The sequence below is a fragment of the Emydura macquarii genome, unplaced genomic scaffold (assembly GCF_026122565.2).
Source record: "Emydura macquarii macquarii isolate MOO-44397 ecotype Brisbane River unplaced genomic scaffold, CSIRO-AGI_Emac_v2 contig_1551, whole genome shotgun sequence".
Classification (NCBI taxonomy): Eukaryota; Metazoa; Chordata; order Testudines; family Chelidae; genus Emydura; species Emydura macquarii.
Genome location: NW_027131688.1, coordinates 23,344,296 through 23,371,259, shown reverse-complemented (window position 1 = coordinate 23,371,259; position 26,964 = coordinate 23,344,296). Strand labels below are relative to the sequence as shown.

The 26,964-nt window shown below is 37.9% G+C and overlaps 1 protein-coding gene across 3 annotated transcripts in view; it reads left to right on the top strand.

Annotated features, from left to right (window-relative positions):
* The window catches only part of EML1 (EMAP like 1), a 103,158-nt gene extending 76,656 nt beyond the window's left edge, over positions 1–26,502 (top strand). For all 3 annotated transcript variants that reach the window (XM_067555064.1, XM_067555063.1, XM_067555065.1), the window contains 15 exons: positions 72–141; positions 1,762–1,872; positions 2,176–2,271; positions 2,904–3,038; positions 7,436–7,535; positions 11,773–11,927; positions 13,292–13,417; positions 13,713–13,844; positions 17,933–18,000; positions 19,658–19,746; positions 20,237–20,334; positions 20,460–20,547; positions 20,738–20,833; positions 24,119–24,249; positions 24,568–26,502. In XM_067555064.1, the coding sequence (XP_067411165.1) occupies positions 72–141; positions 1,762–1,872; positions 2,176–2,271; positions 2,904–3,038; positions 7,436–7,535; positions 11,773–11,927; positions 13,292–13,417; positions 13,713–13,844; positions 17,933–18,000; positions 19,658–19,746; positions 20,237–20,334; positions 20,460–20,547; positions 20,738–20,833; positions 24,119–24,249; positions 24,568–24,693 (1,621 nt within the window). In that variant the 3' untranslated portion in view covers positions 24,694–26,502. The remainder of the gene's footprint in view (positions 1–71; positions 142–1,761; positions 1,873–2,175; positions 2,272–2,903; positions 3,039–7,435; positions 7,536–11,772; positions 11,928–13,291; positions 13,418–13,712; positions 13,845–17,932; positions 18,001–19,657; positions 19,747–20,236; positions 20,335–20,459; positions 20,548–20,737; positions 20,834–24,118; positions 24,250–24,567) is intronic.
* Positions 26,503–26,964: the final 462 nt, after the last annotated feature.

Here is a 26,964-nt window from a genome sequence, read left to right as displayed (position 1 = left end):
TTTGGCATTTGGATGTGACAATATTTCATCAGTGCTTTCAATATGAGATTTGACAACTTTTTCTTTTCCAGCCTAGCTGTCCATCCTGACAGGATCACCATAGCAACAGGTCAGGTTGCAGGTACCTCTAAGGATGGAAAAGTGAGCAAACCTTTTGTTTACAGAAACACTCATGTTTCACAAGAATGTGTTTATTCTAGACATATAGTTGAATTGAATGGTATGCTATTTTTGTGAAGTAGTTAAATCACTGTTGAATTTTAAAAATTAAAAATGAAAAGCATTATACTCTTATTTGATAGAACCTAATTGGCCATGGTAGCCAATGGAACTGTCAAGTTCTATCAACTAGTTCCATTTCCTGAAGCTGTCTGTCTATCTGTCTCTAACTCTCCACTTCCATTGCTTACAGTAACGATGAGGAGGTTTGGAGGTGAGATACAGAGGAGAGATGGGACCATGGGGTGGTGAGCAGGGACCTGTTTGAGAGTAAGGATATGGGGGAGTTGGAATGGAAGAGAAGTGCGGGAGGGTGTAAAGGAGAAGAGAGGATTTTTTTCTTATGAACCACAGAACTTTATGGTAATGTGGAGAAGGAGTTGTATGTTGCAAGGGTTGCATTGCAGATTGCTCACTGGATTTTAACAAGGCTTTTTGTTGTTTGGGAATATTAACCAAGATTTCAGTCTCTGGAACTCCGTTCCTATGATTTCCTAAACACAATTACTTGAGAAAGGAAGGCTACTTTACATTTTGTATTATTTTCAGTGAGATCCAAAAGTTTGATATCTGTGTTTGTCTTGCTTTTAAAAAGTCCACATTTATTTGAAAGCAGCTGAGTTTTCTTTAAGAGATAATTTTATTACTTATGATCAATAAGAGATCAGGAGTAATAAATGGGCCTGATACAGCATTAAAACATCAGTTGACTTCAAAGTTTTACATACACACATATACATTTTAGAATTTGGCCTTAATTTATTAGTTTATTGTATGGATAGAATAAATTCTGTGCAATTCTTCCTAGCTGCTTTGAGATACTTTTAATCAACATATACCTACTGCCCTCTAGTGGATTTAAGAAGCATTTAAGTCTCCATCATATTTGAGCAATGTGCTGCTCTATTATCATTTGAAATACTGTTAGTGGTTGTTAGGAGAGAACTTTAAATATATAAATTTGACATGTAGATAATTTTATTTTTCATATATTGAATTAATTTTAGGATAAACAAAGATGGTTATGACCAATGTTATAAAAAAGGAGACTGATGATAAAGTCCTTTCTATGGCCAACTTTCTGCTGTTGTTGAAAGTAATTAGCCAGTCGTTTACATACATAACTGATTTTCTTATTTTTGTTTATTGTGCATTACTCATTTGATACCAGATAGAAACATTATAATGTTCGCTGCTGTTAAGACTCTTTGACCTTGGAGGAGGACATGAAATGAGCTAATTGGTAGATCTGATCTTGCAAGGTGCTTAACACCTCCCACTTAGTACTGGGCACCTGGGATTTGAGGATGCTCTTTGCCCTGCCAGATTAATCCCAGTGACTAGACGTATGTATGGGTATTACTGGGTCATGTGCTAGCCCATCTGTCATTATACAGCAGGAGAACTATACTGGTGTTCCCAGTAATAATGACATATTAAATGCTGCTAAAATGGGTTTTCATGTGTTTTCAAATTTTAAAAATCGCTGATACTCTTTTCCAGTATTTTTTCACTTGTTGCTTCTGTTATAATTTTTTACAGCAATTACCACCCCATGTACGTGTTTGGGATTCTGTTACTTTGAATACACTGCATGTCATTGGGATGGGCTTTTTTGACCGAGCTGTCACCTGCATTGCTTTTTCTAAGTCTGTAAGTAAATATATGCATATATAAATGTCTGCTGAACGTATAGTTAAATAATTTAAAGTTTCATATACACAGCATTCTTGAAAAAATTGAGGGCGAAATCTTGTACAACTCAAGCAAAATTCCACAATTAACTGCAGTGAGTTTTGTTTGAGTAAATCTGTAGGATTTGGAACTAAATATTTTAATTGGAAGTAAAATAAAACTTTTCACTTTCAGTTAGGCTGTCGTGTTTAATGACTTTTAGATTTGTACCTAAGCATTACTGAATAATTTAATAATGATTTTTAAAATGTTTTGCTTCAGAATGGAGGAAGTAATCTTTGTTCGGTGGATGATTCAAATGACCATGTGCTTTCTGTATGGGACTGGCAGAAGGAAGAGAGGCTGGCAGATGTCAAGGTGTTGCAATAAGATATTTTGTGTACTACTGTGTGCTTGTATGTAGATCTGAATTTTTGTCATCAAATGTCTTTATGTATCTTTTAATTCTTATTAGTGCTTTCATTTTATAGGATAAAGAATATAAAGTATACCTAACTGTAATATTCTCATGGTTGAAAATAATGTGGGGGGCTTTTAGGGACGGAGGAGAGGAAAGGGAGGGGAAGAAAGTCTTGTTTTTTGCTTTGCTGTCATAATCATGTTAGAGTTTGTTAGGAAATTTTAAAAATCAACTGTAGGAATTTATAAAAGGGCATACAAAAAAGAAATCTGCAAACGAATTTTAATTTGAGGGGTTCCCCTCAAGAATATCTGACATAATTTTGAAGACATGCTTCAACTTCTAATACTAACAAAAAAAATGTTTTCACTTCAGCTCTTTCCTTCAAGACGTTTTACCCGAAGTGCTTGTTATGTCAGTCTGTTGTCACTTAAAGTAAAAAAGTCAGCCAAAAAACTTTCAGTCTAAATATAGTACATAATTGTTTACTATAAGTTGATCAATTTGTTTAACAAGAAAACACTTGCAAATTAATCATTTTGTTTTATCTGTATTTTAAATTTTGTTTCTCTCTCTCTTTCTTTTCAAGTGCTCTAATGAGGCAGTATTTGCTGCAGATTTTCATCCTACAGACACAAATATAATAGTTACTTGTGGAAAATCACATCTTTACTTTTGGACATTAGAAGGGAACTCCCTTATTAAAAAGCAAGGATTATTTGAGGTAAAGCAATGTATGCTCTTAACTTTTCTTTTTTGTTGTTGCTGGTAGTCCATCACGAACGATGATGACATTATTGCAATTCTCATCTATAGTTGCCCATGGGGCAGGCAAGGTTTGGGCCACCTTTTGTAGTCCCTCCCTTAAAAAGGGTGAGCAGTGCTATCCTAAAAAGGGCTGCTCAGTTGCCTAGGATGCGGCCGAACTTCTCCGCTGCACCAGGGATGGAGATGAATGGCCACTAGTCCCAATGCTGCCTATGTGGATTGTGGCTACGACCGCCAGGGGTCATCTTCACCTGTCTATGTGCCCCCATCGCCGCAGAACTTAGATTAATGATATAACGTTAATTATAATGAAATTTGATAAGATGATGTTAATAGGATAAGATTTGCAAGAAAAACTGTGCAGGAAAATTTTTAAGTGAGAAAGGCCATTGCATAGGGGCAGTCCCACTCTCTCGGCTGCGAAAGCCAAAGAATCTTTATAGCTAGGGACTTCCTTAGCTTCAGTGGGTGACCAGGACATCTTTAGTGCCTTGTCATGCTCTCCGCATCCCACAGCAAGCTGCTGAACCGCTGTCATGGCTCTTGAATCACAAATTGATTTCCTCAGCCCAGTCCACCCTAACAGTCTTCACATGCTAGAGAAAGATAATTTCCCTAACTCACTGAGGCTAAAAGACCCATTGGATTTCCTCACCTGGTTTAGCCCACTTATTGAAGTGGTTTACCGGGGTGTGGCTGCTGTCACATGCAAACATCTACTTGGAGCTACAGGTGAGAGTTGGGTGGTGGGAACCAAAACAGATAAACTGCTCTGCAAGAAGCACAATGTGTTTCTCCGCCAGTGGTACTACCCCTCCCTAGTACTCCACCATACACCCCAACTTTTCTTTTACAGCAATGCTATGCGCATACAGCAGTAAAGTTTATTTAAGGCTGGAATGAATCAAAACAACATGGTAGTTAAACTTGCTATTTTATCCTCTTGTATTTTGTACAGCATTTGTAATATATTATTACAGTACATTAGCATAGCATGTAGCAGTCCTAGATCAGTGGTGTACTGATGAGGGGTTGCGGGTGGGAGGAGCCATGGCTCCCAGGCATCGGCCGGGGGGGGGGGGGGGGGGTGGACGACATGCCGGGCCCTTCAGCGCAACATTGGAGAGGGGTGGGGTGGGGCGGGGCTAGGCCAGGCTGGGAGGGGGGCAGTTACCGTGCTGCTTGGGGCGGGGGACCATGGGCCAGACCCATGGGGGGATGGGGGCCCAGGCTGCCAGTGCCGGGAGTGAGTCTAGGCTCGGGCTGACACAAGACCGGGTTAGTCCCCAGCCCCCAGCAATGTCATGCCCTTGCTGTCTGCTCCTTGGCCACACTCCCACAATCAGCACTATTCCCCCAGCTGTGTGGGTCTCCCCTCAAGCAGCGTGCCCCCCCCCCCAGCCATTCCCTCCCGGCCATCTGTTCCCCGCCCCCACAGCACCTCCACCTGCCATCTGTCCCTCCCCAAGTAACACACCCCTCCTAGCTGTGTATGCCTCCCTTTAAGCAGTGTGCTCCCTATCCATTCTCCCTGTCAAGCAGCATGCCCCCACCAGCCATGTCGCCCCTCCCAGCTGTGTGTCTCTCCCCCATCAGCAGCGCACTCCTCCTGGGCCGTGTCCCCCTTCAGGAGTGTGGGAACCGGAGCCACACCCTCCCCCCCAACAGCACAGGGCCCCCCCAGCGAGAATTGGGGGTCACAAATGCAAGCATTGGTCCTGGGCACAGGAGACCCACAGTATTCCACTGTCCTAGATGGTTATCACTACAGTGAAGGTCGAAATCTGGTTTCCATTCTAGACCCTACATTTTTGTTTTCACTTTCTTTTAATTTTCTCAAATTCCTTTTGGGTTGAAAGTTTCCTTGTTTGGCCTTAGCCCAAAGGTAGGATTTTTTTCCCAAGGATAATTGCAGAAATACAACTTGATTGACTTTCAAATCTTTGTGAATTTTCTTTCCCATATGTTCTTCTCAGATCTAAAATTCTGCACATACGTATTTCAAAAATAGACAGCTAGAAATTCCACTCTTAGCCTATTTTGTAAATATCATTTTTACTTCAAGGTCTGGTTTTTAAAAAAGCAGGTCTAAACGTCACTTTCATTTTTGCAGTTCTGTTTGCATTCATAATTAGTGCAGTTGCATGCACAAATAAAGTGTTTCTGCAGTGTATACAGATGGCTACTATGGTGCCTAATTAACCATTGCTTGTTTAAATGATCTTACTTGCATATGCAATCAAAGCAACTGCACACAAATGTCAGCATGCATAATATGTGTGTAACAGAGATGGATTGCAAAGGTAGCATTATGTTTAACTATAATACACTTCTGTTTTTTCTGAACCTCAGCTTAACTCTTTGCTGAAGCACAGGCCAGAGTTCTGTCTTTTCAGGACTTTTCAAAAAACATTACACGGTGTTAAATCTCAAGGCTGTTTGATGTAAAACCATGAAAGTAGCTGTTAATATGATTTCTCAGTCTGCTTCAAAGAGAGAGTACCATACAGTTCCTTAGTTAACAAATATTGTACACACACAAACATTGTAAATAGCATTTGGAATACTTACCAATAACTTGTTAAACAAAAGCTATTAAGTAGTAAATCCTTATACAGACTTTCTTACTTTGTTGCTGTTACATATATTTAAATGAAAGGTTTTAACATGATGTTTATACTTCCATACTTTACTACATACAAAATCCCTGATATTCTTTCAGGGATAACCTTTCAGTCTCTGTGTAGTGGCCATAATATATAGCGTGTGTCACCTGGATTCTGCAGAGCTTGAGCAGAATGACAGCACTTTTGTTCTTTTCTGAACGCTTCAACGCCTTGTCAGCAAACAAAAATCTGGGGATCCTTACAGCTAGCAGCATGCCAGTCCTTGAGTTAACAGCCACCTGGTGTACTCAGTTGCTGATGAAATAGAAATCTGTAGCCTATATCCAAAATGTTACTCAGCCCTCAGAGCAGACAGACATTTCTCGTCGTCCTACCGAGTCCACAACCAGTCAGCCATAGGGCTGTCTTCTCTAGCTTCTCTATCTATAACCTTCCTACACACCTCCCAGCTCAGATTGACTAAGCTCTCAAACGATGAGTATGTGTCGGACCTGCAAGACTGGCTTGCCCTAAATGAAAACTTCTTATACAGCTTCACAAACGGCTACTGAGCATGCTTAGGAACTGCCATGCCCTACTTTTGGATGTTTCTGCGCCCTCTAGCTGAGTTTCTCTGCACCTATGCACAGACTATAACATATTCAACAACAACAAAAAATCCATTATCTCCTCCCCGCTGCTTCTCTCCCTTTCTTTGGGCTAAAAAATAATCAAATGCTGCAGTATAAAGCATGTGGGCTATATGTGTTCCAGTTGGCTTCTACTTTTAAAATCTGTCTCCTTAAGGCAAGCCAAATTGAAGAAAATTACTCAAGTAATTATAAAGTTATAAACATTTTAAAATCTGCACTCTTAAGTCTGTGCTTTGACATTTTCTGTGTGTTATTTTTAAATGCATTTTTAAGGATAGCCTGAGTTAAGCTGAGGCCATATTACAGATGTGTTTTTTACCTTTAGAGCAGAGGTTCTCAAACTGGGGAGCAACCCCCCTGGGAGGGCACAGAGTGTATTCTGAGCAGGGCATGAGAAGCTTTAGGAAAAAAAACTTACAGCACACATTTTACTCACCGCCATGAATAACTAGCCACACTGATCCCTCCAGACAGATCAGGTTCTCAGCCAGCGCTGTGCATTGGACTCGAGATGGCGCTGTGCATTTGGACGGATTTCTGTTAAGCTTGCATAGCATTATACAAAGTCATTGCATCTGTACTTTAATCCGTTTGCTACGACGCGGTATGCACATTTAATTGCAAGCATCGATCACCAGGGCATTTTGCTTTTGCTCCTATTACAATGGATCGTGGGCTCTGTTTCAATCAATGCCTTGTTGCTTTTCATATTTAGTGAGAGTTGCATGTTGGTTTTTCTTTCTCGGTATATGTAATTGTGTGGCGGTGGAAAGGGCGTAAACTACTCCAGACACAAAGAAGGGGGGCAAAATCAAATAAGTTTGAGAAGCACTGCTCTAGAGCAAATATGCCCAGAGCACCTAAATTTCACAGAACTGCCACATTGTTCTTCAAAGAAATCTCAAGCTTTTCTGACAGAGTTTGCAAAATTTAATTTCTGCAAGCCTATAGTAGCTCCTGATTTTTTCTTCATATGCAAAAAAAAATTACAGTATTAATATTAGTACTGTAAGTCTAAACTGAATTAAATATATACATATCTAAAAGGAATGGACTATGTGTTTCTGTAAATGTACTGATTTTCTATCCTACAGAAACAAGAGAAGCCAAAGTTTGTCCTGTGTGTGACCTTTTCTGAAAACGGTGATACCATTACAGGAGACTCAAGTGGAAACATCTTATTTTGGGGAAAAGGTAAGACAAGACAAAGATTATAAACATTGAATTGTATACTTGATTAAAATAGGACAACTGTTTATTTTCCTCTGAGTGATTCTGCACATATACATTCCATGTATGCGTGTATATGCGTGCCCAGTTCATTTGAGTCAGATAATTTTGACAGCAGTACCACTAGGCAGCATATGTGATCCTGCCTGTCTTGTGCTTAGAGCCAAGGGCATAAAAGGGGCATGACCACTGCCTCCTTCTCGGTTCCTTTTTATGGCAAGAGTTGGAGCTCTTCATTGCTCTTGAGCCTCAGTTAGCCAGCTTAGAAAGAGAATTTCTCGCTTTGTATATAGCTGTAATTCATTTAGTATAGTTCCAGAGGGGTAGCCGTGTTAGTCTATATACAGCAAAGACAACGAGAGTTCTGTGGCACTTTAAAGACTAACAAATTTAATATTTGTAGACATAAGCTTTCGAAGTCTCTCAAAAGCTTATGTCTACAAATATTAAATTTGTTAGTCTTTAAAGTGCCACAGAACTCTCGTTGTCCTCATTTAGTATAGTTATAGTTAAGTAGGCAATTAGATGACAGTGATTTTAGGGATTTTTGCCATGCAGAAATCCCCCAGATTTAAACAATGTACCATGTACAAGACTGTTATCCCTGTCACTGATAAGCATAAAAGCTGCCTATTTATTTAAGTGAGACATGGGAAGGACCGATGCCCTATCTGTCCCCTGTTCTCCATGAGGATGAAGAAACAGGGATTTCTGCCTGAAGGTTCATCTCCTCTAAAAGGTTCTGCATCCCTCTTCAGAGCCTGACCCTGACCACAAGTAAGTGGAGAGGTCCTCCACAAGGAGTGCCCCTCTGGCTGCCACAGCTTCAAAGCTAAGATCTTCTCCTTGTCCTGCGGCTTCCTTGAAACATTCAAAGCTTTCTGAGGAGAATCAGCCACACTCCTAAACTCACAAAAAGGCGCTAAAGTTCTGTTGTGCCAAGGTCTGGACATGAGCACCAACACTCACCAGTGCCATTGTTGATTCTGGTTGTTGAGACTGGTTCCATCTCTATTACTAGAGAGATCTTCAACCCTGGCACCATTGGATCTTGTACCAGCTCCCGCAGCTGCAAGCTTACTTCTATTGTTGGTGCTGCCAATGCAGCAAATGACCTACTGTGCCACCCTGTGCTGTACTCATCTCTGCTGCGTCATCCAATTCTGACTGCAGTTGCTTCAGCTCTGTCTGCTCCTCCCTCAGTTCCATCAGCTCTTCTGACACCACCTGCCACTACAGCTTCTGCATCTTCAATGCAGTACACATCAGCATTGTTGACAATCGATTCACCTTTCAACATTCTGTTCACCTTGTCTGCCTCCTCTGGTACCGTCAGATATTTCTTCAATGTCAGTATTTTAGGGTCAACGCCATGTATCTCCAAGGGGTGTTGGATGTCTGGGCACAGAACTGACTCATCCCTTCACTGAGGAGAGTCATACTTCCTCCTTGTGGGACTCCAACCCTGATAGATCTTTATTTCTGAGGTCTTTCAGATCTCCATGCAGATCTTACTATACAGATATACAATCCAGGGATCAAGATCACTACACTTATAGAGATGCCCCAGTATGGTGCCCTTGACCATGGGCACTACAAAAACTGGGTCTTTGTAGACTGCTCTAATGCCCTCTGGACCTCCATCAGCTACACAATCCAGGAGGAGTCACCTTCTCCAGCTCCTGTAGCCACTTCTGAAAGTCCATGGAACCACAAAGTCACCCCTTGACGGAGTCCACAGACAAAGAGGAACAAGAAGGAACCCCAGGTTATTCCTCCTCGCATTTCTTCCTTTTGTCCAGATGAAACTATCACACTGGAGTCAACTTCATCTCCACTTGAAGACTTTAAGGTCTTTCATGACCTCATGAGGAGAGTGGCTACTTCTTTAGGAGTACAGGCAGAACTTGTGCAAGATAATCTGCACAAACTGAAATATCCTGAAGACTTTCTCTAAGTTGTAGAGGGAGGCAGCAGTCACACCCCTTTTATGCCTTTGACTGAGCAGGGGCACATGCGCCCTAGCGTTACTGCTGGCAAAAGTCTTTGACTCGAGTGCATTGGGTGCACATACACCTACAGTGCAATGTATATGTGCACAACACATCTCAAAAAACAATAGTTTACTGTATAGGTAAGTAAAAAGTTTGAAGGTGTTGCTGTGAATGATTAGGCAAAAATTATTATATTTTTAACAAGGATAAACTTGACTTCTCTGTGGGCCTCTGCCAAAGTCTGCAAATAGAATTTGATTTTCTGTTCCCAGGTTTTAGCAGCTATATGTTTAGCAGTCATAGCACCAAACTAAAATGTAATGTGCTCTCTGTATTCAAGTGCTAAATGCCAGAGCCCAAGATGAAAATAAAACAAACTGCTATGCAGAGTGTTATGGATATTACTGACAAACAGGAGAAGTGGCAGAAAAAAGTTATTTTCTTTAATCAAAATAACTATAAGCTACAGTATGAACACTGTAGTTCTAGTTTCCTTATGGTGATCACATGTACTACTGAAGTTATGCCTGTGTATTGATAAGAGAACAGGTCCTTTAAAAATTAACAAAAAACCCTTGATCGATTATTTGAGATGTCACGGTAACAGTAGGTCTGAATGGGTTCCAGTGCTGTTATAGTAGAAGAGTTAGAACAACTGAACACAGTGACATGATGGCCTTTATATGGCTACTCTATTTATTAATCCAAATCTTCAGTTTTATTGAAAAAAACACTTAATATGGCTGGCTCCATCGATTTCATTCTCTAATGAAATGAGAGTGGCTCAGGTTTTTAAGAAAACAATTGTAGATAGCTTAATGGTCCCTCACTAATTCTTCGTTTTTGAGATTTCTAGAAAGAAAACCCTGTGTCTTCAGGCAGCACTTGCCTGAATACAAACACCAACAACGCCCTGCAGATATCTACTGTGGGGGCAATGGGGTTAGAAGACAAACCCCCGAAAAGGGTCTGCCAGCAAGGGGAGATGGGATATGGGTCACAGGCACCTCTGTTTCAGCTTCCAAGAGACTAAAAATCCACTCTGTAGGGCAGGGGAGGAAGTGCTGATGAAATCTTCAGGCAAAGTAATATTCAAACCCCACTGATCTGGTCTTGTAGAGACTTACTTACCTGAGAGCTGTTGGTCAGCTCCTACTTCTGCTCTTCACAGGCACTTTGGACTGCTGTTGGGGAAGGCAGAGGCAATGGTATTGTAGCTCAGCTCCTTTCTCTCTCTCCTCTTTCCTCAGATCCCCACCAGTCATGCCTCAAAGCAACAGATTTGACACCCATCCACTCCAAATGGAGTTAATGGGTCTAGGGTAAGAACTGCAGCCGTTTCCTCTCCCTTCCTCCCAGCTATCCTTTTGTGCTGCTGGCAAGGGAGGAGGAGTAAACAGGTGAGCTGACAGCAGCTAGTGGCTTTGCATGGGGAGCTCAGAGCTCAGGAGGTCAGTTTGAGCTCATGCTAGTTGGCCCACTAGTTTCTCCCCTGGCTGGTAGCACTCTTTCTCCCCACACAGACAATTTTAAAATCTTTTTGCATGATGGGAGGAAGTGGTAGTGGTAGGGGGAGATATTGTCCCTTGCAAAGACCATCTCACCTGCTCAGTTCTTCTGGGGACAGGCACAGGTGTTCTTCTTTCCTTCCTCATTTCAGTGCTGCAGATTTTCTTAGAGTTCTGCTGTGGTTTGAAGCAGCAGCCTGTGTTCGGGCAAGTAGTGCTTCCACCTCTTTGTAGTATCCTGAGTGGAAGGCTTTTGTCCCCCTTCCCCCTCCCCCCACACACACCCCTAAAAACAGGTAAAGGAGTAGAGTGTTGTGATCCAAACAAAATCAGGTAATCTGCAGTTAAAATAAACAAGATTAAAAAGCAAACAATCAATATCAGTCTCCCCTCACTTTTTTAAGAATTGGGGATTGCTTAAAAAAAATTAGGCATGCTTGGTTGGAAAATGCATGTTTAAATAATAGAATTGTTAATGTTTTCTTTGTGTCGTTCGCTATCACTGTGATTCTCAATTGCAAGTAAAACCTGTAAGTCAATGTATTTGGGTGTATGTCACTTGGGAGATTTACTGTTTGAGCTATGACACATATCACTATTGGCTATAATTCCAGACTTGAAGGTGAAGTGAAAAATAAAGTCAAAATGATCCAGTGAAATACATATTTCAGTAACAACATCTTTTCTCCATATGTCTAGGTACAAATAGAATAAGCTATGCACTTCAAGGAGCCCATGAGGGTGGTATTTTTGCACTTTGTATGCTGCGAGATGGTACACTGGTATCAGGAGGTGGAAAAGACAGAAAATTAATATCTTGGAATGGGAATTATCAAAAACTTCACAAAACTGAGGTGATATTACTGATCTTTAATGTTTACTTATTACTTTAAGTGGAAAATTTAAAAGAACTGTCTTATGAACTGTGCCCCCTAAATCAGTACTATTGTTTAGGATTCTTAATTCTGTGGCAATCCCAGTCAAATCAATAAATATAATATGATTTTAACACTAAAATTATACATTAACTGATTTGTTAAATAATCTTTTTAATTTAAGACCTTCAATAGTTGGTAGGAAAGCTCCTAACGAAATTTTGCTTATATTAATTCTGCTCTTTTTTGTCAAATTATTAATAGTGATAGGCATTTTTAATTGCAGGTTATTACAGTGCTTGGCATTTGTAAATATTAAACTACTTTCACACTATTTATTTTCCAAAATGATGATGGTGATGAGGATCGTTTTTATCACTTTCCATTCATGGTCTTAGTCCAGCGGTGAATTTTAAAATTATTTACTGAAACTCCTACAGCCATTATGTAGGAATTTGAAAATTTAAACTTTACATGGGAATATCCCCAGTGAGTACATCTGTTATATCTGAAAAACATAATTGTTTGATAGAGTTATGTGACCATTTAGACATTGTGTAAAGAGCATGATCAGAGGAAAACTGTGTGTTCTGGTGGGCAAACTGTAGAGGCATTGCACATGCTTTGGCAACTTGAGTAGCATGTCAGTTTTTTAAAACAAGTAAGAGCCCTGGCCACTGAAAATAGTCAGACTTCCTGCTCACCTATTCTCAACCCCCAAATAATAATTTTTATAATGGCTTACTATTAAATCACTTATTCTATTCAGATTTCCCACACAGCTGAGCTGTCCACACCGGATTGTCTTCCAGGAATCAGAAATTACAGAAGCAGTAGTGCTGTACTTATGCTTAACATGTCAGTACTTCCAAGAACAACTCAATGATTTTTAATTTCCTTAAAAAAGAAAAGGATTTTGTATACAAAAAAAGTTAATCCAGTATTAATTAGTGCGGTTTATAAAAAGTGGCTGAATTAACTGCAACTGCAACTGCAAAACGTAACCTTTTCATTTGCTGACTTACTTGGGTTTAGCTGTGCAGATTTTATATCCCATTAGTGTAGATGTCTTTTTGTGTAGTGTTATGTTAATTGTCATAGCTCTATTGAAATCAATGGATCTATAACAGTTGCATCAGCTGAGGATCTTTCCACAGCGTGTCCTACATTCTTTTATATTACATTATATAGCCTTGTATTTGACAAAACCCAAAGCCATGTGATTAGTTAAAAAAATCCATTTGTCAGGCAATACATCTTGAAATAACTACTTTAAAAAAAACTAAGACTTAAGAAACCATTTTGTACTGACTTACCAATTCATTTATCTATTATGATCACAGATTCCAGAGCAGTTTGGTCCAATAAGAACAGTAGCAGAAGGGAAAGGTGATGTTGTATTGATAGGCACTACTAGAAACTTTGTTCTACAAGGCACTCTTTCAGGAGACTTTTTTCCGATTACCCAGGTAAGGTGTTGCCTTGAACACATTAATGTTTAAAATATATATATGCAATAATAGCACTTGTCTAATGTTATGAAAATTCAGAACTAATTGATTAATTTACCAGCACAGTGACTTCAGCAATAAAGAATCTGATAAAATAAGTACATATCCAAGCTAAGTAGAATTTTTTACAGCTTAATTATACAGTAAGCTAATTTTAATCATGTTCATTGGGAAAGAATTAAACTGCATTAAAGGTGTTTAACTTGGATGTTACTGTCCATCGTCTGAAAAAACGTTGTTTGTATTTGTATAGGGTCACACTGATGAGCTATGGGGACTAGCCATCCATCCCTCGAAACCTCAGTTTTTCACTTGTGGGCATGACAAACACATTACTCTCTGGGATGCAACCAGTCATCATCCTATCTGGAACAAAATTATAGAGGTATATCTCTTTCACAGAATAAAGGTTTTCCAATAAGTTAATTTAAAAACAATTTTTGTTGGATTATGATGGAAGGGAAAGAATCAGTGAGATAATATAGAATTTAACTTTTTTGAAAATGTATGTACAATTCTAAAACCTGTGGCAGTGTTACGCCAAACATTCTAAACTCCAAACCTTTCTAAACATTCCACTGACCCTTTGGCTAAACCAAAACTAACTTGGCTGCTACATAATACAAAAATTATACTGTGTTGTAGGCACTTTATTTTATTCAGAAAAAAAATCACAAAACTGAAAGACATTTGGCATTTTATTGTTTTTTAGAAGTGTCAGACATACACAGCCTAATAATGGCTTGTCTACATGGAGCAGCAATGCACGCTTTGGGGGTGTGATTTCTTTTCAATATTACCTGCTTGCCCTCTTTCACAGGTCAGGGCACCTGCATTCTTCCCTCCATGATCCACCAAGGGTACCCAATTAAAGGTTTTTGGATCCCTTGGGCAGAGACCCATCTCTTTCTGTCTCCTGACTGGGATGGGAAGGCTGCACAGCTTTCTCATTTACACTGTGATATCCCCAGCAAGCCAGACTGCCTAAAAGACCAGCGTCTACTCTTTGCTTTCTCTTCGAAGACTATAGACAGAGCCTCTAATTAGAAGTTACCACATTATAAATTACTACACAGTCCTTTATAAGTGAGCACATTTATTCTTAAACTGAAAGGATTACAGAAAAAATATTAAAAATAATAAAATACATGTATGCAAAAAGATTACCAGAGATTACCCCAACTCCAGTCTTGTGCTCTGGTAGGTGGCAGTCCTTCAAAATCTACAACTGAGTTTTCCCTGTGGTTACAAGTTCATAACTGTCTTAGATTTAGAACCAGAACCAAGGCAGGCAGAGAAACTGTTTCCTTGTAAAGTTCGGAGCCTTTGATCTTGGTCTTCGGTGACAAATGACAAAGACCCTCTCCTCAGAGTGTAGCTTCAACAGGCTGGGTTTTTGCATAACTGGAGTTGGGTAATTTGCATTAACTTCTCTCTAGGGCAGTGGTTCTCAAAGTGGGGGGTGGGCCCCTCTGTGGGGGGCACTAGATGGATCATGGGGGGGTGCGGAGCAGGGACAGAGTCAGTCCAGCTCCACACTCCCCGGAGACGGAAGCAGCTGCCGCCCACCTCCTGCAGCAGCAGCAGCCCGCTGCCACTGCTGGGAATGCCCCCCGCGCTACTGCTCCCCTTGTGCTGCTGCGACAGCTGCTGCCTCTGCTTCCTGATCTGCTGCCGGTGCTTGCTGCTCCCTGCGTTGCTGCTGCCGCACTCCCTGCTTCCCGTGCTGTAGGCCCTGTTTTTTTCTGAAAGGGGATTCCAGGGGAGGGGGGTGTGATTGTTAGGGCCTACAGTGCCCCCTTTTCCCCAAACTCCCCCTTTTCAGGAAAAAACAGGGCCTACAGCACGGGAAGCGCCCCCCTGTTTTTTTTCTGAAAGGGCCCCCCGTTTCACAAGAAGGAAAGGGGGGTGCGATTCAGGGGAAGCGAAGGCTCGATTGTTAGACAAAAGTCCACAGTGAGGCTCCGTTTAAAAAGTTTGAGAACCACTGCCCTAGGGTATCCCAGGAACTCCACTTGACACTTATTGTCTCAAAAATCCATTCTGGTCTGGCACATTTTCAGCATAGCATACCAACTGTTTTTGCACTTGGGAGAACTAGGACATTGCATAAAGTTTACAGTTCAGCTCCTGGGAGATAAAGACAAATTGGTCTAAAGTAGATAAGCTTAGAAACAAGCCATTTAAAAAGGAGAGTGGCAGTCCAGATTTTAAATATCAAAAGCTAATCATTGTGAGAAATAGTATGGAGACCTTCCAGGGATGACAGTGACATTACATTTTTCCTACCTTTCTGATTATTTTACTGTTTAATGTACTTGTCATGGAAAGAGAATTTCCAGAGATTTAAAATAAGCTTTTCTGGCGGTGGCCCTTAGAAGTGGCCAAATCAAAATGACAGATAAAATTATTCTTGCGAGAGACAACATTTTTATTGTTCACATGAACTTGTGTTGGGTTGTAACCAAAGATGCAAAAAGTAATCAGTACACTTTAGGTAAAAACTTAATTACAGTGATAACGTATTTTTAAAAAGCTATGACCAATTACAAATCAAATTACCAAAACACAGGGTCCTGGAAAACCTGCTCTAAGGAAATATATGCTAGATCTGGCACCTAAGCCTTTGATGTTGCATTTTCGAAGAGTAAACTTCGGAAACAAGCTAGTCTTTGTTGTAGTGGAATGTGTAGGAATGTGAAGAGACAAATTTTAGTAGTCTTTTAAGAAAAGTTCAAGTTGATTTATACTATGACCTGAGCTATTAAGATATTAACAGATACCCCTCTCTGTTCTTATCAGACTTCAAAGCAAACTTAAATTGATTACTTAGAAATGGCACACATTAATAATTTAAAAACTCTTTACATTGTGGTATAACACTAGTAAGAATTGTATGCATATAATGGAGTGGAGAATAGATCCATGAGGTCTGTCTGCATGTGCATTTTTAATATATGTCAGCGTAGTATCAGTAAGCCATTACATGTATTCAATTGAATATATCGATGTGATAGTCTCTGAGTGCCTCATACCTCACTCTGTTGAGTATTAAAATATACTTGTGTTAATATATATATTATATATAACATATATATAATTATTATGTATTATTATATGTGTGATATTATTATTATGTTTCTATTGAGTAATCTATTAGCAAAATAAAGTTCTTCCTTAGAGTCCTCTGAAGCACAGCAAGTTCCACTAGCTATCAAACAGGTCCTTATCCTTCTAATCTTGTCCTTAAAAGAGAGGAAGTAACGATCAGTCCATTATGGGGCTTAGTTTTCACCTCCTTATTTTTTGCACTCATCTTAAAAGTAGGATTGAGAGTTTGGCTGGTTATGAGTAAATGCTATGATTAATTTGTTAATAATCAGGCAGGCCTTTGAGGATATAAAACATTAAATAAATAAGTATTGTTTTTCTTATTACTGAAGCGATGCAAATCCATGCAAGTCATTTTGATTCTTGAGAGAGAGTTATATTTTGACTAGAACAACTTAGTCTATTGAAATCCATCTAGCCAGATTTTTATACGGATAAAGCAGTCATCCAAATACCTTTGCTTGATTAAAGCAGGATTTCAACTGTCAAATCACCTTGACAACAATCTTCTCACATCCACTTTGAAGCATCTTAGAGACCTTATTTCATAAGTCACTGCTTTCTTACATAGAGTGGATAAATCTTTCATTTGATACTATAGCCTATTTGTGTTACAAAGAATGATATAAAAATGAATGTCTTAATACACTTGTCATTATGGTTCACCAGCAAGTTGTTGTTGAGGTTGATGTTGTAAGTGACAGGTGAAACACTGTGGTTCTCCAGATACATCAATAACAAAATAGTAACAAATATGCTTAAACATGTATGCAAATGAAAATGTTGTAATATCAGACATCAAAGTGAGAGATCCAAGTTCATTATTTAACTCAAACTTCCAGTGACTTGTAACTGTTAGGGTACTGCAAAGCTGCCGTCTGCATTGTTCAAGGTAAAGTCAGGCCCAGCCACTACTGCATTCCATGCCATGTGACATATACAGCAGTAAAATAATCGGCTTGCTCATCCTGCAGGTAGTAAACAACTGCCATCTACAGGTTAGACATTTATAAAACTGAATTAGAGCTGAGTGAATAATTTATTTAGTTAATTTTACCTCTTTCCCCTTTTGTGATTTGTCCAGAAGCGCCTTTTTCTCAATTTTATTTTGTTTGAAATTATTTGCCGAATAATTTTTAGGTTAGATTGTGCACAAAGGAAAACTGTGGCACTGTATATAGGAAACACTGTATTCGGTAATTTGTAGTGGATTTTAAAGTTTAACTAGTTTTTTCCTCAAATATAAAAAACAGAGTTTACTCTAAACAAAGAATGAGGGGGCTTAGTTTGTTACTTCTTTAATTGTATTTTTATTATTAGTGCCTCTGGCTATAAATGTATACTTCATTTGAAACTTTATAGGATCCAGCACAGTCTTCTGGTTTTCATCCTTCAGGATCTGTTGTTGCAATAGGAACACTAACTGGAAGGTAAGAAGAACAAAAGAGTGGGTATCAATGAATAGTGTGTAACTGTCCCTGTCAACAAATCAAAGTTGATATTCTTGTTTCTCCAACTGTAGAGCCAAATTCTGCCCTCTTATGCCTATGCTCACCTCCTGTTGACTTCAACAGGACCTGAAGGTATTGGTGGTGGTGTTAATTATTATTTGTATTGCTATAGGACCTAATAACCTTAGTCGTGGACCAGGACCCCATTATGTTAAACACTCTACAAATACAGAACAAAAAAGACGATCTCTGCCCCAAAGAGCTTACAATATAAGTATAAGACACGATAGAGCAGATGGATACAGTCAGATGAATGGGGGAATATAAGGAAACAATGAAGCGGTATTGGTCAGCATGAAAAACAGTCATGGCAGTGCACCCGTAGTCTAACCATTATCAGTTTTGGGGGATTTTTTTTGTAAGCATAACAGCAAATGAGAGTTTTAAGGAGGATTTTGAAAGATGATAATGAGATAGCTCTGTGGATATATATGGAGAACTCCTCCTCTCAAGTGTGAGAGACAGCACAGGAGAAGACAAAAGGTGTTTGCTTGAAAGTGTAACATATTGTTTTATTGTTTTTACCATAGTAATGTCCAAAGCCCTAAATCAAATTTTGGCCAAGGCCCCATTGTGCTAGACATTGTACAAGCATATAGTATGAGACAGTTTCTGCCAGAAGAGCTTAAAACTTTAAATAGACAAGACATATGAGGGAGAAAAGAAGTACTACCTCCATTGTATAGAGGGAACTATGGCTCAAAATTGCATAAGGAACCAGTGGCAGAGTCTTGATTTGAACCCAGAACTCCAAAGTGTGTTAACTACAAAACCCTCCTTTCCTTCACTGTCACCTGAGGGCAGAATTTTGTTCCTAGTATTTAAAATATTTGTACTTCATTTTCAGATACCTTTTTATTTGATGACACGTGGTTTTAATAAGTTTTGAAGCAAAATTTATTTGGTTCTGTGTTTCTCTTAATATCTAAATAAAAGTGAAATGTTTTGGGACCAGTCTTTATTTTTTATACTTAATAAACTGAAATCATCATTAAAATGCAGATTTTCAAAGTGAAAAATAGTGCTAAGTATTTGTAGAAACATGTCCAGAGAACAATATGTAACAAACCCTCAATCTAGCTCATAGGAGATTTATGATGATCTGATTTTTATGTATCTAATACATAGTGGGCCTGATTCTCAATAACACTAAGCCACCTTTTCACTTCTCTAGCCTTTAAAGAAGATACAAATGTAATTAAATTACATTTAATTAAATGAAATGCCAGAACACTATAGAAGGGCCTTAAAGAATGTGGTTCAGTATACAGAAGATACACAAAAGTATACATCAGTCATACTTGTATATAACTAGTGACAATTTGTAAAATGATAATAAAATCTAAATATAGACATTAGGCTCAATATCTGATTGATATTCTGTTTATCTAGTGTTGAAAATGTTATTTTCAGCTGGGTACAAATAAAGCAGAAAAGGTCCCCTTCCCATTCTTTTCCTGTTAGTGCAAAACACGTGGAAGACTGCTTTTTGACACAGTGAACAGTTGATTAAAACTACAGTAGATTTGCATTCCTTACTGAGCAACTGATTGGCCTTTTACTGTGTTTACAACAGGTGGTTTGTGTTTGACACAGAAACAAAAGATTTGGTCACTGTACACACAGATGGAAATGAACAGCTGTCTGTAATGCGTTATTCACCAGGTTTGACACACTCTACTTACTGATTAAAGAAAGAAGTGATTGTATACTATATAGGGTTTATTTTTTAAATTTCCCACATATCATATTTAAATTGGGTATAGATACATGAATTAAATCTGGCCCCATTGAGTCAGACTTTAAGCCTAATTTCCTGGTTTTTGCCCCTACAGACTTTGATGTTTAGTTTTCAGCGAGATAAATGCAGAAATCCACTCTTTCATTTAGATGTGCATGTAGTGCCGTGTTTAGGCTGTCTTTTTTCTCAGTTGCTTTATGAGGTTTAACTGCAGTGTTTGCTATATAAAGCTGCTATTCTAATTGCAGTGAAACATATTCCATCGAACAAGGATAAGAAGAAAATTCTAGAGTTGTTTTTACTTTATTAATAAAGGTTTTAAGAACAATGCCCATTGTCCATGACACATTAGTACTTCATAGATTAGTTTAATTCTTTCTTGCAGATGTCATTTATAATTCACTTTTTTTATAGATGGAAACTTCTTGGCAATAGGTTCCCATGACAACTGTATCTATATATATGGTGTTAGTGAAAATGGGAGAAAATATAGTAGAATTGGCAAATGCTCAGTAAGTGACCTTCTTACTCCTTATTCACTAATAACAAATAAGCATGTATACTTTGTAGTACATATTAATATCATACTGGGATATGCCATGTTAGTGGAATTAATACAATACACTTCTCTTTGTAGGGTCATTCCAGCTTCATTACTCACTTGGACTGGTCTGTTAATTCACAGTACCTTGTGTCCAATTCAGGGGACTATGAAATCTTATACTGTGAGTAACAAATGGTTTTCTGTGTTTTGTGCAGAGTTCATTCTAGGACATCTAATGAATTTTTAATTTATATAAGATCATATAATTGCTAGGCAAGAACATATATTTTAATTAGTCTGCTACTTTTTAGCTTAAATCAATTCCCATGCAGTTTCAAAATTGAAAATGTCATTTATTTCTCTTTCTGTAGGGATCCCTTCTGCTTGTAAACAAGTAGTGAGTGTTGAGACTACTAGAGATATAGAATGGGTTACTTACACCTGTACTTTAGGATTCCATGTTTTTGGTAAGTTTTTTTTGCTTCTCCCTCTCACAAACTTATAATTCTTTGCTTGTACAATTAGCTAACATTCAGACTGTCATCCTCATTTGAAACATGACTATTCAGATTTCAAAGTGCAAATATAAACTTCTATTGTACAATTTTTATCACTATCTGTCCTCTTATTTTGATCCAAGAAACCTCAGATTTATCATTCTTGGTAGCTTTCTATGCAATTATTAATGTGTAACACAAGTGGAAACCAATCACAAACTACCTGCTAGGACAAATTACAACTGTTTTTTTCATATTTTTAGAAAGCATGTATTACAATTAGGAAATTTTCATTTATGTATTTGTATTCCTACAGCACCAAAGGCCCCAATCAGGATCAAGTTCCTTTGAGCTAGTGTTGTACAAACAGTGTACAATCCAATTCAATTATACATGGTTATGCACAAATAGTGACGATCCCTGCCCCAAAGAGCTTAGAGTGTAAATTGAGACATGCATAAGAAGTGAGTGAAATGAACAAAAAGGAAAGAGAAAGAGGACAAATTGAACAAAAATAAGGTGTTCTAGTTCCAGATGTTTTGGTTTGTTTTATTGATTTGGGGGTTGTAATTTTTTTTCTTTCTCTTTTTTTTTTTTTTTACATATAAATAAAATAATCCCCCGTGATCAACCACCACTGATGGTTGGCTGATTTCTTGTAGGCCTCAAAGCAGAGGTTGGTTTTGAGGAGAAATTTGAAGGAGAAGAGGATAGTTGCCTTACAGATTAATTCAGGGAGGGCATTCTGGGTATAAAGGGGAAGTCCGGAAGAAGTCATTGAGATGGTTTTGGGAGAATTCAGTAAATGAAGCCTGTTATCACTGGAGCTGAGGAAGTGGTGGGATAACACAATAAGATATACACAATAAGATATAAGTGTGTACAAACAGAAAGGGTAAAGTTGTGACGGGTCTTAAAAGGTGAGGACAAGATACTGAGCTTGGTATGATGAAACAGAGATTTAAAAAAAAAAAAAGTGATGTGGTCAGAGAAATAGGCAAGAAAGATTATCCTAGCAGACATGGAGAGAATTCCAGAAAGGCTAAATGATTGTAGCACTCAAGACTGGAAGAGATGCTGAGGGCCCGAACTACAGTTTTAGAATTGTGACAGAAAAAAAATGTTGAATTTCGGAAACACTATGGAAAAAGTAGCTAGGTTTGAATATAGATTTGACATGCAGGTCTGGAGAGAGGGTAGAATCAAAGATGACTGGCTGCGTGTTATTTAAGATGACAAAATTCTTCTCTCACTGCAGGAGCAACCCCTACTGAATTTTTAATATTTCAGCTTCTTAGGGTTAGGATTTGAGAGTCCCTGACACTGTTAGTGTGTTAGGCCCAGATTTTTAAAGCTGTTTAGGTGTTGTCGCACTCAGCGTCACAACACCTTACTGATTTAGGAGCCTTAATCTCATTTCCAACTGTTGATGAAATGTAGACTAAGTGCCTAAATCCTTTTTGAAAATGAGATTTAGGCTGCTAATACCAGTTAGGTGTTGCGATGCTAAGTGTAGCAATGGCTAAATAGTTTTTAAAATCTGGGCCTTGGTGCTTAGCTTCAAAGGCTCATATATTCTGAAAAGATGCATATTTTATAATGAGGATTCCCTAGTAAAAGCAATAGTTTGTATATATCAGATCTGTAGAAAGCATCTGCTGTCTTTTTCAAGTATCTGAAGAAATTACTACAATGGTCGCACCCAGTAACTCCACTGGTTCCCAGTTCACTTCAGGATCCAGTTCAAAGTGGCCATCTTTGGTTTTTATACCATAGTTCCTTTGTGAACTCTATCCAGCCTGTCACACAGACTTCTACAGTCTCTTCTCCCCTCTCATATAGCTCTCTTCCTTCATATAGTTTTGATTCTATTGGTGTAAAAGCCTTCTCGCTGTCAGCATTAGTCATCTAGAACAGCTTTTCTCTACCTCTTCACTTAATTTTTTTTAACCTCATTCATAATTTTATCTCAGAGGAAAGCACATTTGTTTCTCCTTTGCATATCTCTTTTAATTAATTTATTTTTTACCTCTTGATCATGCAAAGGGATATTCTTGCATAGAGTCCAACTGAAATCAATGGAATTTGGAGAATCGGTACTTCCCTTTGTTGTTATATTGTTTACTTTGATCTTTTAAACTGTTTTGGTATAGTTAGTATAAAAGATGCTATAGAGAATAAAATGTATACCATTGATTAAAATCATAAAACCACTTTCTTCCATATTTCTGAAGTCATTACAGATTTATAAGTGTGTGGGGGGGTGAGGGGGGGATTGCTTCAATTCAGACACTGAATGTCATAATAATTTAATATTCAACAAAACAAAAAACCACACCTGGCTACAACATTGGACTCTCTCAAATGATTAAGCAACCTCTGTGCTGAGTGGCAGAGTAGATCAAATCTAAAGTACAAAAACCACTAAAAAACTTAAGCAGCAAATAGCTATACACAAAGCTTTATAAAAAGAAAATTTAAGTTTCTATAACCTGTTTTATTATTTTTTTTACAGCACACAAAAGCATGCAGGGGCTTAACAGACCAAACACAATAACCTGGTCCTTCCCCTGAAGAGTTTACAATCTAATTTTAGAAGTGACACAATATATGAGAGCAATGAGCAGTAGGGAACTGAGATAAGGAAGAAGGGTTATCGTAACAAAAGCATATGATAACTCAGTTATAACGTATTCATATCATCTCGATTGTTCACTAGTCACTTCATTATATTTAATGGTATAATTCTTATAAACACCACAAGTGGGGTTTGAGGATAGATTTGTGTGAGGAGAGCTGGTGGTTGTACCTTTTTAATAAGCCTTCTACCCATGAACTGTATATAAGAAGTCATTCATTATCTGTAAATTGTAGGGAAGGAAAGGAGAAAAGCAGAAGTTTAAAATTGTACCTCCAGCAGTTGTCTCTTTTGCAGACATATATTACAATATAATACCTGAAGGCTCACAGTTGAGGCCCCAATTCAGCAAAGCACTGCCAATGTCCTCCCTGTTCAGCAATGGGCTTATGCATATGTTTTATTCCCGTTCAGATTTTGGTATTATGCACATGTTTAAAGTTAAGTATTTGATCTTCTGAGTCAGGGCGTGAATTACTAGTAATTTTGAGGGATTTGGAGGTGTATTGTTTTAAAACAGGTAGCCTTTTCATTAATGTCGCAACAAAAAAAATGAGCTAACAATTCTGTTCCGTATGTGTAGCAGAAATATTAAATTAGTCACTATATGTTTTCAGGTGTATGGCCAGAAGGTTCAGATGGAACGGATATCAATGCTGTCTGTCGATCACATGAGAGAAAATTGCTATCAACAGGCGATGATTTTGGCAAAGTACATCTCTTCTCTTATCCGTGTTCACAATTTAGGGTAAGATATTTAGTTTGTTAAAGTACAATCTTGCAAACCCTCACAAACATGGGAAACTTTGTTAATCTACTGAGTGTCAAAAAACCCAAAATTAAATCAACGGGACTACTTACATGCGTAAGTGTGAATTTATATGCATAAGTATGGATTGACACTTTAATATAGAAGTCTACATTTTAAAATAGTCTGACTTCATTGATAGAAATAAGGTGACAATTCTATTCATTGTAGTTTGAATGCTATACATAGTTAAATATTTGTTACAGCAATGTATATTATTTATCTCCAGTAATAACGTCCTGTATTGGTATTTTCCAGGCTCCAAGCCATGTGTATGGTGGACATAGTAGTCATGTAACTAATGTAGATTTTCTGTGTGAAGACACCCATCTCATCTCCACAGGTGGAAAAGATACAAGTATTATGCAGTGGCGAGTCATTTAGAGGAAACATCGGTGTGAACACACAGTCATGAGATGACCATGCACAGAAATTCTGTACAAACTGTATATTTAAAACTTAAACAGTACATTTGCAGTTTAACCTGGTCACTGTGATTTTCTTTAAAAATTCTTACAGACCTCAGGAAAATTAAGCCCTGTGCTGGTTATCTTACTCAGTTTAGTGATTCATTAAGTATCACTTCTAAAGAATGAGCTATATTTTCTCTTTCGTTGTACAATATACACAGCAGTACAAGTTAATATAAAAACGTGGCTTGAGAGTTTGCAATACAGTGATAGCGCAGAACTGGTGACTATCTTAACTGTTTTCTACAAACTCTACTAAAATGGTCACAAAAATGCCTTTCAGAATACTGTATATATGTGCTTAATGGTCTCACTGTCTATACTTTGTCCTGTATAGCTACCTATTTAGAAAAATCTATGGCAACATTGAGGTATTGAATTGTTTCTGATGGATGGTGATGAATTCATACTAAAGGAATAAACCAATATGAAAATGTGAATGTCAGAGTTCAGTAATTTGCATTTTCTAGGGAATAACAAACCTTTAAATTCCACCAGTGAGGAACTGTATTCTCTTTCAAATCAGCAGGTTATACCCCAGTTTAACTTGAATATCTCAACAGAGTTTACAGACATTTATCTAGTTCAGGTATTCCATATAAGCTTAAATTAAAAAATCTTTTTTTACTTGTATATGAACAACTTATTAAAAAACAAAAAGCAAAATTTGACTACATCCCCACTATTGGTTAATATATTTAACTAATATGTATATTAATCAGCATGATGCTATATTGTACATGTATAAGATTTTAGCAGTTCAGAATAAATGGTAAGGCAATCTAGGCTTTACTTTTTTATGCTTATGGATATTGTATATTTGTATTTTAAGACCAAGTAGACCAAGTCTAAAGATATCTTTTTAAATGTACCATAAACTGCAGAGGGAAAAGGAAGTATTGGAAGCCTACATGAAATATTAATGTGTAACTTCTGGCCTCTGTGTTTTGTGCATGGATGGATATTTATAGTATGAAATAAGATTGTGTTTTGCAATGAAGTAATAGTGGAGGTGGTTTAAAATGGTTAAGAAGGCCTTATCAATTTTGATTGTGAAACAGATTGAAATTTATTGTTTACCTTGAGGAATGTATTAAAGAATTTAAAAGAGGAGAGTTATAAGCAGACTCGGAAAAGTTAATATTAAAATTTTGCTTGTAATGGACAGTAAACATTTTAATTCTCTGAACTCTAAAACACTGGTTGTTTGTTTAGAGTGGGTAAATTAAACAGAATCAATGAATTTTGAAACCTTTTTTTATTACATCTCCAGCCTGCTATACTGAAAGTACAGGACACCAATAAATCATGTATTAAAGTGATTTGTTTGATGTATTCTTCCTGTGCAGTTTAACACAAATTCATTTCTACATTAAAGTTTTACTGTGACCTGCTTTCGCTTAATGAGATAAATTTGTAAATTCCAAACCAGATGTTCATGTGAAAAGATTGTTGGGGAATGAAATCTAAGTTTTTGTGTATATAATTATATGCATGACTATAGAGGATGCTTTTGAATATTTGGTCAATAGTGTGTCATATAGGGTGAAATCCTAGCCCCGCTAAAGTCAAGAGGACCAAGATTTCAACCTACTAGTTTATTTATTGATTCTAACTCTTTAATACAACAAAATATTTCAAAGTTCTGCTGTTAATTTCTGTACTTTCCTTATATTATGGAAGAGAGGATTTTCATACAGTAAATATGAATGTAAAGAATGGACCTTAAAAGGAATATTATTCCACAGTTGGGGAGATGGTCTTTATATGCAAACTTTGCAGATGATCCATATACATGTTTAAGTTCTGTACATTAAGTGTTATCACTTTTCTCCAAAATTGATGAGGATGTATATTCAGCTTGTTTTCTGTGGCCACAAAATTTTCAAACTGGTTAGTTGCTAGTTTGGTTAAAAAACTCTGTATCTCTGAAACTAGTCAGATGACAATATGTTAAAGTTGAAAATCAGACCTATTTTTACCCAGAGACTTTCAACAGGTCAGTCTCCTATTTCCCTCTCAACCTCAGTTCAAGTGTATATAAATCTTTGATGTACAAGGCAACACCTTCTTCCTTTTTTACCCTGCCTGTCCTTCCTGAGCAAGCTGTACCCTTCCGTACCTATGTTCCAGTCATGTGTATTATCCCACCCGTGTCTCTGTGATGCCGGCTATGTCATAGTTG